General features: G+C 43.1%; 1 protein-coding gene across 3 annotated transcripts; it reads left to right on the top strand.

Moving 5' to 3' along the window:
- Window positions 1-2398: 2398 nt before the first annotated feature.
- LOC125989325 (voltage-dependent L-type calcium channel subunit beta-4) lies at window positions 2399-13602 on the top strand. Of its 3 annotated transcripts, none has more exons than XM_049755559.2 (14): window positions 2399-2779; window positions 4180-4272; window positions 6668-6787; window positions 7286-7408; window positions 7494-7609; window positions 7817-7896; window positions 7982-8001; window positions 8116-8193; window positions 8320-8378; window positions 8472-8572; window positions 8634-8950; window positions 9662-9832; window positions 9978-10009; window positions 11263-11401. In XM_049755559.2, exons 1-13 carry the CDS (start codon window positions 2714-2716, stop codon window positions 9990-9992), a joined length of 1359 nt encoding a protein of 452 aa, XP_049611516.1. In that variant the 5' UTR covers window positions 2399-2713; the 3' UTR covers window positions 9993-10009; window positions 11263-11401. The 3 variants fall into 3 exon arrangements, with proteins under 3 accessions (XP_049611516.1, XP_049611513.1, XP_049611515.1); XM_049755558.2 differs by lacking the exon at window positions 9978-10009 and having other exon boundaries at window positions 2404-2779; window positions 8634-8785; window positions 8855-8950; window positions 11263-13602; XM_049755556.2 differs by lacking the exon at window positions 9978-10009 and having other exon boundaries at window positions 2402-2779; window positions 11263-13602.
- The last annotated feature ends 61 nt before the right edge of the window (window positions 13603-13663 follow it).

Raw genomic sequence — 13663 nt, forward strand, 5'->3', positions numbered from 1 at the left:
ACACTTCCGTGTGTTTGTTTAAAAATAAAACTCGAGCGTGGTGTTCACGAGCCTCAAACCGATCTAGCCCTTGCTAAAATTACTTACACTTTCTGGTCAACAAATTTTAACTAAAGCTGGAAATTCACTTTTCTATTTTTTGTTAGGGGGGGGGGGCGCTAATTCTGAATCTCTTTGTTTTGTCTCTACCACATCACCGTGACAAAAACAACAAGCGTATATTTTCATTGAGAAAAAATGTGCTCACATGGGCAAATTAAGGTCTCTGTGTAACCGTATAGTGCCAGCTAATTGGTATATGAAATTACATTTCACTAAGGTATACGGTGCAAGATTGGGCTCGTCGTAATGGAAGCTCTTAGTTTGAAAAACCATCTCCCTATTATTTGGTGTAAGTGGGTCAAACTTTGCGTAGTTGGCGCAGCTGTCCTCAGCCATGCGCGCCTTTGCCCAGTGCGCTCGCATTTAGGAAGGCGGCACTCCCTCTATTGGTGAAAATGGTGTCTGCAGTGATCCGTCCTCACCTGTTTGAGGTGCCATTTGATTATTCTTTCATTTTAGTTTATACAATCAGTGTTTTGGGCAGAAGTACATCTTGAACTGTTCGCCAGCCAACCGCAAGACACATATAGATGAAGAACCATTCACAGTTCCAATCACACCTGGGGACAAAATGAAGTTGTCCATCAGACTACCTTGCATGTTTTTGAAATGTGGGAAGAAACCGGAGCACCCAGAGGAAACAGGCATGGGGAGAACATGCAAACTCCACTTAGGAAGGCAGGGATCGAACTCTGCATTAGTGGGTTCATGCAACTTGTAAGCAAGCTTGGAAAGTAGCAGAATAAATGATCTTTTTGGGATACTCAAAATATAATTGCAATCTGTTACAGAAAAAAAATCATGTTATCCTTGACTGATTTATACTCATGGATTAAAAAGTGGTATGGTGCAACATACTATATGAGAAGCCTTAGAACATGTATTGCTGTTGTATCTCATGTTCAAGTTGCAAAGCTTGAAAGATTTTTTTTCCTTGGTTTAATCAAAAAGTCTACTCTTGAATTCATATTCAGCTTTCCTCCGTGACACTTGCTTAGCGCACTGGAGGGGAGCCGCATAGGCACTGGGTCCATGAAATATCCTTGGACCCCCTGAAAATTGACTTTTGGGTATTTTCAGGTTTTAACGGTAATTTTCTTCTACATTTCCATGAAAATAAAACTAAACTGAAGGCTGCAGTTGTTCAATGGACTCAGGTACATAGTTCGGGATATATTCCCAGCCAGTAATCCATACACATCTCACAAAATGATTCCCGAGCGCGGCACCGCTGCTGCTCACTGCTCCCCTCTCCCCCAGGGGATGGATCAAAATCACATGGGGATGGGTTAAATGCAGAGGACAAATTTCACCACACCCAGATGTGTGTGTGACGATGATCATTGGGACTTTAACTTTAACTTTTTTAACTTTTAACAAGTGGTCCTGGATGATTTTCTTCCCACTGCACTTTCCTGATTATATGCGAGAACATGATGTTCGGCACCATTCAACCAGAATTAAAAAAATACAAAATAAACTCCCAGGTAACCTTGAGAATGATGGTTATCCAGTCAGAAGAATTCCGTAAACCAAGGTATCCTACAAGTAGGCTGCCTGAGAATCCGGTGCAGAGTGATCTCCACACCTCACCTGACAAGCACCTGCATAAAAACAGTGGAGAGCAGTGGCAACACATGGAGAGATTTTACAAGGACCTTCGCTAGCAGTTGGTGGATCCACTGGGTTTTTTTTCGTGACGTGTTGTGCTAAACATGTTCCTTGTCTCCAAACTTGCCCACTATACCCTCTACTTTACTCTCACTCTCCCATGCATTATTTAATTGCCATGTCTAGAGACATATATATATTCTATATAATATATTCACCCCTTTGGCCAAGGGGCAAAAGGTCGTGTGTAATCAGTGAGGATTTTTTTTTTTTTTTTGCTGTGGTGCACTTTGTTTGAGTAAGGATGGGCCTAAATAAGGGAAACCATGTTCTTTATCTTTTTTCTTATTATTCTTATTATTATTCAAATATCACTGGTCGAAGTCCTACTATGCTGTTGGTCCAAAAGTGAAGTGGGAAGGTATATCGAGGCATGGTGGCCATATTCATAAACCATATTGGTATCTGACATGAAAAGATGTTATCAAGCCATAAGTGAACCCCATCGTCAAAAGCACAAATTGCCACAACGTCGATGTCAAATACCCGAATACACAAAGCCACATAACATGAATTAAAATGGGAATTTAAAAGGTAAATTATCACAACGGCTTGTCACCTTTGCCGTGTGGAGGCATTTTTCATCAATCTAAACCAGTTGGACACCCCCGGCATGGAGGCACTTAGTACGGACCTGTGCTGGCAGCCTCAGCTACATCTCCTCCGAGGCGCGTCATTACATAGCTCCTCTCCTCTTCCGTTGCCACTGCTGCACGTTTTTGGTTGTTGTTGTTTTTTTAAAATGTTTGTTTGTTTTTACACGACGATGATATCGATCGCCTCGCCATGCGTCTTGGCTTCGACGCGCTTTTGAATCACTGATGTCCATGTGTTTGCTGTCGCCTACTGCCTCTCCCCACCTCCAGTAACCCATGTCCGCGTGCATTCCGCCTCCTCCTCCCCGCGCCCCCGCTCACGCTCCGCGGTGCCCGCTGTCACCATGTCCACTCCGCCCGTAGACCCGCTGTCGGCTGTGGAAAGCGGCCCCCAGTCGCACTATTTCCAGGTAGGATTAAAGAGTTGATTCGTTGTGTCTACTTGGGGTTGAAAATGACGACGTCGCATTTTGACAGAAGCTACTTTCTTCTTTTTTCCTGCAATTGATGCTCGATCGACAAAAAAACAGCGGTATTTAAACGAGGGCTATCGTAATGATGGCCATCTTTTCACCTAAAATTATAATATTGGTGCATTTGCCGGTTGTCTTTCGCTGTTTTATAACGGCGTGATTTTGCGACAATATGAAAGGAGCAAATACTGCTGTGATGAGCTGCCTCACCTGTAGCCTCAATTTACAGGGCCTTTAGCATTTAAGCTTACTCATATATTCAATCTTTGACTCTATTTTATTCCACAAACTGCCAAGTACCATATGTCACATAACCTGCATCCTTCTGCAGTCTTAATTTGTGATTTGAGGAAAGCTGCAGTTCAAGAAAATAGCTGCTCTTTTCCACTCAGACGCTCTTAAAAGGCTATTATACGGTTCAAGATGATATCTGGGTTTTGTGTTTGAAGCAGGTACTGGCACTAACAAAGACAGCTGACGGTTTAATGCCAACGCCGTCGATAAGTATTTGGATGTCTTAAAAATGCCTAATTAGGTGATCAAAAATGCTTAAATCACGTGGTCTCCAAATATAAAAAAACAAAACAACGTGAGTTCTTTTTAAAACTGAATATACAGATTATATCTTGTAAAAGTCCAATGTCAACTTGGCACTAAGCAGCAGTATGTGCCTTTGCTTTGTGCAGTTTGTTATTTCAATTTATATGAATAGAAACGAAAATCCATCCATGTATTTGTGGGCCAATTTCAGCTGGAATTGGGCAAGAGGTGAGGCAGCAACCTGACTGGTCGCCCGTCAATCGTAGAGCACTTATAAAAATCCCGATGCTCTTTTCTTCTCTTTGATTGATATAATGGCCATGATCTCCCAAAACAATTTTATACATGGACTCGTCAGACCACACGTCACTTTTCCAAATGTGGATGATGAGGTTGATGAGGTCAAATGAGGTTGAACTAGCTGGTGTCTTTTCTGGGTGTTGTTGATACATGGATTTTGCTTTGTGAGAGTTTCAACTTGCATTTGTAGATGTAGCCATAAACTGTGTTACCTGGCTATGGTTTTAACACAATTATGCTTCTTTTTTTTTTTTTTTTAATGCAGTGCCGCCTGACAGATCAAAGGTCACAGGTGGGCACGGGTCTGCTAGCTAAAGGCTAACGGTGTGCAATATATGCTGGAAATAATGTCATGTAATTTTGATAAAGGATTAGACCTAAGAACCAACATGTTAAAGAAGCAAATAAACAAACCTTACATTATACTGATATTGGATGAGGTGTATTGGAATATTGATCTGTTGAATGTATTGCTGTTTCTTTGTGTTTTTCCACAGCTGCCCAGGAAGTTGCCTAAACGCAAGAGCCGCTTCAAACGCTCGGATGGCAGCACGTCCTCGGACACAACATCTAGTTTCATCAAACGGCAGGTAAAGAAAAAAAGGCTTTCATTATTTTTTTCTTCTCTTCTTCTCAACCTTTAATTTAACCAGGTTACAAAAATCTGACATTTGCAATTTCCTTTGCAAGAGTGACCTGGCCATCGAGGCAGCAGCACATAGGGGTCCATAATATCACAATCTAATCATATTTCTAATCATTTTTGTTTGTAATATTCACGGCTTGGTTGTCTGATGTGAGTAGAGATTGCAGGGCCATTTTGTGCCATGTTAAGAACTAATTCAAGCTTTAAAGAAGTCATGGGAGGCTGGCCTTTGTATGTCTATGCTTATTCCAAAATATGACAACAATGAATTTTTGTGGTATTTTTGCCATGATCAATATTTAAACCACATTAGATTTCTAAATCATTAACGTTTCCTTAGTTGTAGTTTTGACTTTGATCAGAAGAGGGCTACAACGTGCTTAAACATGATACTCCCAGCAGAGGTTCAATTTGTAATTAAAGTTTTTGGGGTCAAACGCACGATGGGTGCACTCTAAATTTTCCTTGGGTGTGAGCACTATATCCACAATTCAGGTTCCTCATGAGAATAATCTAGAATATGATGGGGCTAACCTTGTGCATTGGTACCCATCATATCTTTGATGTTGAGATTTTCTTTGCTTGTTCTAACACGTGTGTATCTATGTCTCATGTTCTGTGGCAAGAAGCATATACATGAGGAAATGGGGCAGCTGCAAGAAAAAAAGGGGAAAGGCTGAGCAGACACCTTCTTCAGGAGGGAACATTAGTTATCCCGATCGGAAGGGGGGGGGGGGGGGGGGTTAGTAATGACAACCTCCAGATCCCCGGAAAATATTGTAACGGCGTGAAATATTCATGACGTTCCCTTAAAGGCCTCGGGTGACACGATGCGTGGGTTCGACGCTCGCACGGGCGGGCCCCTCTCAGTCATTACCTCGTCTCCCTCCACGCAGGCGGTAGCACCCAAAGGTGATCTGACAAAATGTGTGCGATGCAGAGCGAGGCCATTTCCCCCAACAGAGCAGATACTTTCTTGTCTGTGGTGGGGTGGGGTGGGCTGGGGTGTCCATGGAGGAGCTGTGGTGTATGACTCATTTCTGCAGCAGCGTGCTGCCATAAGTAGTACTGAACTGTTGCTAGGCCTTGAATGCTCCCAAGTTTTTGGAACAAATCGGTTGTTGGGATTAGGTGAGGTCGCTGGGGTGTGCCTCCCGTCGTTTGGGTGGGGGCAGGGAGGGAGGGGGGTTGTTTCAATCAGATTGTATGGGAGGGATGGAACAGTTGCCGGCGACTCTGCCACATCTGACTTGTCCGTCCGACTTTGTGCACATTGTCATCTTCACTTTTCAATGACGCTTTTGTTGCCTCTCTCTACCTAATTTTCTTACTTCCATTTTCCTCGAGACCACCCTCCCCCTTCCTCATCCTCCCCCTCCCCACTCAGAATGATCAATTGACATATCTTGACTTTGATATTGATAGAACCACACTGTGATTTATGGCATTGTCCACCAGAAAGCTATACACGTCATTTTTTGACATTGAATTACGACTGTGCAGTTAATAGAATTTTTTTTGTAGATATTTGGTGACTGGATTCTCAAATCTCTGACGCTTGCGTTTTTTTTTTTTTTGCTGTTGGGAGATGAGGAGAGCTGTTTCAGCCTCCTGAATAATATATTCTATTTTTGTGCATAATCTTTTTTGCAGCAAATGAAACCACATGAGCATGCAGTCCTGGCACATTATTTGACCGGAACGAGTTCTGCTTTTGTTAAAATTCTGGTACATATTGCTCCTCGAGTTGATTGTGACGGCAGTGACTCGTCTGTAAGAAATTGGGCTTTGGAATCGTATTGTCATTGGTTTTACCAATTGTGAAGATTAGAAAGAGAACGTCTTGAACACAGAAATGCAAAGGAGCGAGCTGAACCCATTTGCAGTACTAAATAGAAAAGTTAGTCTTGGTTTGATCTGTTGTTTTGCGCACAATGCAGAAGCCAAACTAGGATGCGTCCTTAAACCGCAAGGAGTGAAAAATGATGGCAGGCATATATTTTGCTAATGAGGAGATGCCTTTGGAGAATAAACAGGGCAAAAAAACGGATGTATATGTGCTGCACTGTGGGGGCTGATGGGATGGAATGGGGCCAAGCAGGCGAGAAGAGGAAGCAGTTTCCTCCTTTGTGCTATATTTGGTCTTCCAGAGGATGGCGGGTGTGGGAGAGCAGCACATTGTGTTGTACGTACACACAAGCTCCCTCGTGAGCGTTTCGGGGCGAACAGACACCTGCAAAGGAACACAGCAGCACAAAAACGCAGCACACGCTCAATCTGGCGTCGCAATGCAAATCAGGAAATGACTGCATAAAGATTCTCGCGTTCCCTTGAACCAGGGGTCGGCCGATTCCTATACCAGTAGACCGTCGGATTCCGACCTGTCAGCAGAGGAGGACCGCGAGGCGTATCGGCGTGAAGCCGAGCGCCAGGCACAACTTCAGCTCGACAGAGCGAAGGTAGGATATCGGTTAATAGTTGGTTATTTTTTTTCCTCATTATTTTTTGTGGCACATGAAAACATACATTTCTAAAATTAGTGATGCATGTAATCCCGCATTGCAAAGGAGGAAAATTCTGAATCAGTGTCACAATCATAAATGAATAATGTTACTGTTTGATCTGTAACATGTCAGAAATTAGGCAAAAGCATTGATCATTGTTTTCCAAAATAAAAACCAAATGTTTTATTTTCCTTCCACACAAAAATCAGTTCACTTTCATGGATGATTATAGAAATTGGATAATAAAATTGGTTATAATTTAATCTTAAATTCTGACATAAAAAATATATCTAAACAATTCATCGACTATCAATAATTATCAATGAATTCAATCATCAACTAACAAATTGCCCCCAGTGGGATTAATGAAATATCGATCGATTGATTGATTGCTTAATTGACTGATTGATTGATTGAATATTGACATCAGGCAACTTTGTGTTTTCCTGCTAGTCCAAACCTGTGGCATTTGCAGTCAAGACAAATGTGAGTTACTGCGGCGCTCTGGATGAGGACTGTCCTGTACAAGGAGCGGCAGTCAACTTTGATGCCAAAGACTTTCTGCACATCAAAGAAGTGAGTGATTCCCTCCAACAAGCTCCTGCTCTGCATTCAAACGTCACATATTTGTCTGGCGCTGATACGGTCGTCAATTGAACAGAAGTACAGTAATGACTGGTGGATCGGCCGTCTCGTCAAAGAGGGAGCTGACATCGCTTTCATTCCCAGCCCGCTACGACTGGAAGCAATGAGACTCAAGCAAGAGCAGAAGCAGAGGTACTCGGTCGTTGCCGGGGTTACTTCGGAATCATTGCCGGGGTGCAGGTGGACGGAATATGAATGAACAGAAATAGAGCAGTAGAAATTAAATTACAATGCTACAATAACAACACTGTATAATAATACAAATGTTAAAATGTTAAATTAATTAACAATATCAATGTACAAACGTGTCTTTTTCTAAATTGTGGTTTGGCATCGCAGAAAAATCGGGGGCAACTCCTCCAGTTTAGGAGACATGGTGACTGGGAACTGGAGGACCACACCGCCGTCTGCAGGTGAATGTAAGTATTACACTGGCAGCCTCTTGGTCACATTTCTGCCGGTGTTTTTGATGAATCAACTGAATCACTTTTTTATTTTCAAAAGCTAAACAGAGGCAAAAACAGGTAGGTTTATTCAAGAATCTTTATGACGTTTCTTGTGGTTGTCCTTTCCCTCCAACTTCCTCTGCCCACCCATCATCATCTCTTTCACCCTTTGCCTTTCTTTGTGTGTGATAGGAACATGTCCCTCCGTACGACGTAGTGCCATCCATGAGGCCGGTGGTCCTCGTGGGACCGTCACTCAAGGGTTACGAGGTCAGCGTGCCGTATCGAACCTCTGGCCAATAGAGAAACGCAAACACATTGCACTAAAACCACCACTGCTCCATTAATTGTTGAAGACAGTTTTATTAAATGTTCTTTTCTTCTCTCTTCCCCTAGGTTACAGATATGATGCAGAAAGCCCTTTTTGACTTCCTGAAACACAGATTTGAAGGAAGGTCAGCCCAAATCATCATTTCCTGATTCTCTTGTTTAATCAATGGGGCCCAAGTATTGACTGCATGTTTTTGCTACTTCCACCAAAACCGCAGAATCTCAATCACCCGTGTCACTGCCGACTTGTCCCTTGCTAAAAGGTCCGTCCTCAATAAAAGACCCATAATGGAGAGGTCCAACACTCGCTCCAGTTTGGGTAAGAATCCCATTCAAAAGATGGGCACTTTTTGAGAACTGAATATTTGTGGTTTATGCAGCAGAGGTTCAGAGTGAGATCGAGAGGATATTTGAACTCGCCAAAACGTTACAGCTGGTGGTTCTGGATGCGGACACCATCAACCACCCTGCACAGCTCGCCAAAACTTCCCTCGCACCTATCGTTGTCTACGTAAAAGTCTCCTCACCAAAGGTACCGTCCAGAAGAATGCCATTTTTGTTACGCAGTGTAGAACAACTCTGCCATTTTGGCTCCTTTCAGGTACTCCAGAGGTTGATCAAGTCCAGGGGGAAGTCTCAGAGCAAGCACCTGAATGTGCAGATGATGGCCTCAGACAAACTTTCTCAGTGCCCCCCTGTGAGTGAACTCAAGCAAAAATTCATAGCATATATAGTACATTAAGAAATGGAAATGCCACATACAGTATTCCCTGTAACGTTTTTATGATGACTATTTAGTTGGTTCACAATGAACTAGATGTTTGAACAACAAGCCGCTACCAAATCAGATCTTAAAGTTATTAACGCCTACAAACAAATGTCTGTAATCACAAAACACCTAAATGTTATTCTTCTCCGAAAGATGTATTTAATGTATTTAATATTAATGTATTTCGTTAGCTGTCAACATGAGTGGTGGCTTTGCCAAATGCACAAGGCGGAACAGAGCAAGCAGCAATTAACAAATTATTTTTATTGACTCAAGAGAGCTGGGAGAATTACACACCGACAAGTAAATCAATTGCCTAAAAAGGAATGAACATAAACAAGAGCATAAAGTGTACTAATTACAAAAGAGCCACTGTTGCTCAAACACGAGGGCTAGTCAAGAGTTGATTGGGATGTTGGAAGGCGGTCTCCAGGTCACCACTTTGCATAATCCGCAAGTCTTTCTTGCAGTTCACTTGAAACATACTTTGCAGACGCCAATCACCTCCACAGATGACATCAAGTCAGATGTGTTCACGCCCACAACGGCACAATGGCTTTGCTTGAGGAGCACCAAAATGAGCATCACGATTTAAATCCTGTACTGCCTTTTTTAAGTTGCACCTTTTGTTGCCTGTAGGATTTGTTTGATGTCATTTTGGATGAAAACCAGCTGGAGGATGCGTGTGAGCATCTGGCCGAATACCTGGAGATATACTGGCGGGCCACTCATCTCCCAGGCACCACTCCTCTTAATCCTCTATTAGAGCAGACTCTGATGACCCCACCGTCCGCCATCTCCAGCCTCCAGGTGAGTTGCTCCTCACCGGTCGAGACTGTCACGATGTTGTCGCTGTTTTCAATGCCTCCCAATTCTCCCTCTCGTGTCTTTGATATAATTGTCTCCGCTTGTGTGTCCTCTCGCTCATCCATGCTTAACATTTTCTGAAATACAGGAATTAATTGAATGATGGCTTTACCAGCTGGGGTGAGTAGTGGGGTACATACAACACACACCTATGAACACCTCAGCCAAACATGGGGATGAGAGTATTTTATTTGTGCGCCACATCCTTCCTCCTCTCCTTGAGTTGACGGTCTCAAGTGAATCAACACTTTGAATTCACCGCAATGAATGACACATGGGAGTCTAAAATGACTAAATGTGCGTGTCATTTGGCAGATTCTCCTCATTACTCCTTCTTGTCTGTTGACCCGTTTCCACGCATGCCACGTAAATGTGCCTGCCGATCCTCGCGGTGGCACATGACGCTATCGGGAATGTGTGTACTTCCTGTTCCACGAGAATAGCGATAAGAACACAAGACAGTATGTGTACACTAACACTGGTGCCACATGGCCTCGCCATTCTTTCCATCTTCACCGTTTGACTGGCATTTACTTACTTTGGTGTAACAATGACAAAACTTGGCAAACACCTCGCTGAAAAGGACCTCACACAAACTTCAAATTCACACACGTTGAGAACATTTCCCAGCAAGGTCTCGTATTGTCTGTGACATTCAAAATACGCAAAGGATATCTAGCTCGCTAGCTAGACAGATAGAAAATTGATTCGTGCCTACCCCCACCAATTCCATTTCATTTTTACAAGCATTTCTTCAGCAAGCCACATCAATTTGTGTCTCAGTGTAGCACGTTTCCCCACCTCACGTTTACAACTTAGTTTTATGCATTGAACTAGAGTTGTCTAAATTAATCGATTAAAAAAATAATTGACAACTATTTTAATATTCGAGTCATTGTTTAGAGCCATTTTCTACCCTAGATTTGTCCAAATCCTCCAAGGTCAGCCGTTCAGCACTAAATAATATTATTTATTTATTTTTAAAACAAAAAGATTATCCTTCTTGTCTAATCAAATCAAGACATATGCAAACGTCTACTTTCATTTTAGAAAATAACCTAAAATAGTGTCTCTTCCTTCTTTCACGTTTGTTATATTTGGCATAACATCAATCTAAAATGACTAGTTTAATTAGATTAAATGACAACATTGGACATTTACTTGAAAGACCCACAACGCACAATATATACGTATATATTTTTTTAAAGCTGTACATATAGTAAGTCCTCCTTCACATGGTGTTTGCAGTCCTTTTGTCACCCTTGTTTGTTTGCATCCACCAAAACTTTGACGTGGCAGAACAGCTGGAGGAAGTGTGAAGCCACTTGTTGTCGACTTGTGCCCCATTAGTCAGTCTGCTTTTGCTCTTCCAGAACAAGAACCAGCCTCAGCCCAGTGAGACAGTAGAAATGGAGGCTGAGGAGCAGGAAGAGGAGGAGGAGGGGGAAGAGGAAGAAGAGGTGGGCGAGGAGGCCGTTTCCCCCTTGGAGCAGGACAGTCTCATGCCTTCGGACGAAGCAAGCGACTCACTGTCTCACGGCCAGAGGGGGAGCCCATGTCGACGTGGGGGAGAAGAAGACGAGGAAGAGGAGGAGGATGAGTACGCCTCTCCTTGCCACGGCCGCACGTACAGGGGCATGTACCCCGCCCGCCGCGGCCACGCCAGCGGGCGCAACGCCAACAGCCACGAGTCACAGGACAGGCTGCTTCAAAGTGAAGCCCAGCAGGGTCACAACCAGAGGAACAACCGCCAACGCAGCCGCCCTTGGCCTCGAGACACCTACTGATGAATCCCCAAGTCCAGGTCTATTTTTAGAGCATCACTTTCTCTCTACCGAGGGGACTTCGTGACATCTCTGGGCAGATTGTCAGCTTGTCAACAGGGCTCCTCTGCAATGGAATGTCTTCAGGCAAACTTGCTCTGCTTTGCCTGTGTTTCTCTATTGTAGGATGTCTCCGTAAACCGGCCTTAAAGCAAACCGTGTTAAGATATCTTTACTGTTGCATGTGTGACTAGAGTATCATCATTTTTTTGCACATTGACGCCAGAACAGGAGCTGAATGATCTTTTCGGCGAAACTAATGCAGGAATGCTTACTATTGAATCCATCGATTGGAGACACGAATGCATTTTCGGATCGTGTAAATACGAACGGGCAACCTAGTTTAGTTACATTGCTTCTTGATTTGGTCGCTTGTTTCAGGTATACGCTGCCACCCGCGTTTTGTCTTTTTTTTTTTTTTAACTTAGGAGATGGTGAATGGCACATTGCAAGTGTGAAGCTGCAGTACATGACCGTGTCACCATCAGTGCATCTCTCTCTCTCTCTCTCTCTCTCTCTCTCTCTCTCTCTCTCTCTCTCTCTCTCTCTCTCTCCACACAGTCAGTATCTTCTCCCTCTCTCTGTCTTTCTGCTATTGCACAATCACTCACTAACACCTCAAAAAAGCTGACGGGCACAGAGAATGTAAAATTGTTAAAAAAAAAAACCTAAAGGGAATGTTTGTGCCCACATTGCTTGTTTACATTGACCCATCCACCATACACGACGCACGCTACTCAATGGCGGCTTTCGTGAATGTACGTTCGCATGGGCTTGTGGTGTCTCCGAAGCACCCCGTCATCCGATTGTAGCACATTGATTGTAGCATCCCCTGGATTACGTCGCTATTCTTTCCGTCATCATCGCACCCACTTTGTGTACTGCAGATTTACCACGGTCGACCCTCAGGTGTCCCTCGGCTCCATGTGACAAGCGTGCGGCGAAGGTCTCGCAGCTGTAGCACTTGCCCGTGACACGTCATTGTGTTCTTAAGCCGTCAACCTGCGAGCGTTTCACAGGGTCCGTACCGGCCGATTTAATTACTCGGTTACCGCTTCTATGTCGCACATGTATTCAGTGTTGTACGTATATTTTGAAGAGGATAAAAAAACGGCATGATTGAGAAAAAACAAAGACAAAAAAACTATGCAAGTGCTGCATGAATTCTGATTATTTTTACCGTTAAGTATTTTAGTAATGCATCGTTTCTGGTTGTGCCCATTGTCTTGCAGTGATAGTCGTTTTTGGGGCGCTTTCCTTCTACACTTTGAACTAACGGCACTCTTACTCCCCCCCCCCAAGTTCAAGTTGAGCTTGGCGCTCACGTACTTGACGCACTTTGAAAGCCCTTCACTGAAAATGCTCTCCACATCAGTTCGATGAATGATGTCCTGCATGTCTTAGTTCTACAATTAGCTATTTTCATTCTATTTTGCCAGAGTGGACCAATGATTAAACAACTGATGAAGCGGTTGAGGTTTCTTTCCAATTTATGAAGCACAATTTTTACAAGGTTATCATTTAAGTTTCCTACGTCTTATTCTGTATGCAATACTAAGCCTAACATTGAAAAATGAAACGCCTTACACCATCTGGACTTCCTCTTTAGTGTGAGTTGGGAAAAAAAAAAAAATGAGAAAAAAAAATTGCACTACTTTTTGGGGATGGTTGCTTTGTAATGCAATAACTGCACTAAATCTAACCGTGTATCCATCACACTACCAGAGTGTGCTAGCGTGACAACACGCCTCTTCCTGCTCCTGATCAAAAGGTGTACAAAGTGAGACATTTCCTGCCTGATGCTGTAAAGAATGCTTTCTATTTGAAAAATAGATTTACAATGCTAAGAAAATTATGACCAACAAAATAAACACATTTTATGTATTTAAATTGTTTGTGTTTCCTATTAAGCCCATGTTCAAAGGTGTACATTATTAAATACCATTGCTTT

The sequence above is a fragment of the Syngnathus scovelli genome, chromosome 2, assembly GCF_024217435.2.
Source record: "Syngnathus scovelli strain Florida chromosome 2, RoL_Ssco_1.2, whole genome shotgun sequence".
NCBI lineage: Eukaryota > Metazoa > Chordata > Actinopteri > Syngnathiformes > Syngnathidae > Syngnathus > Syngnathus scovelli.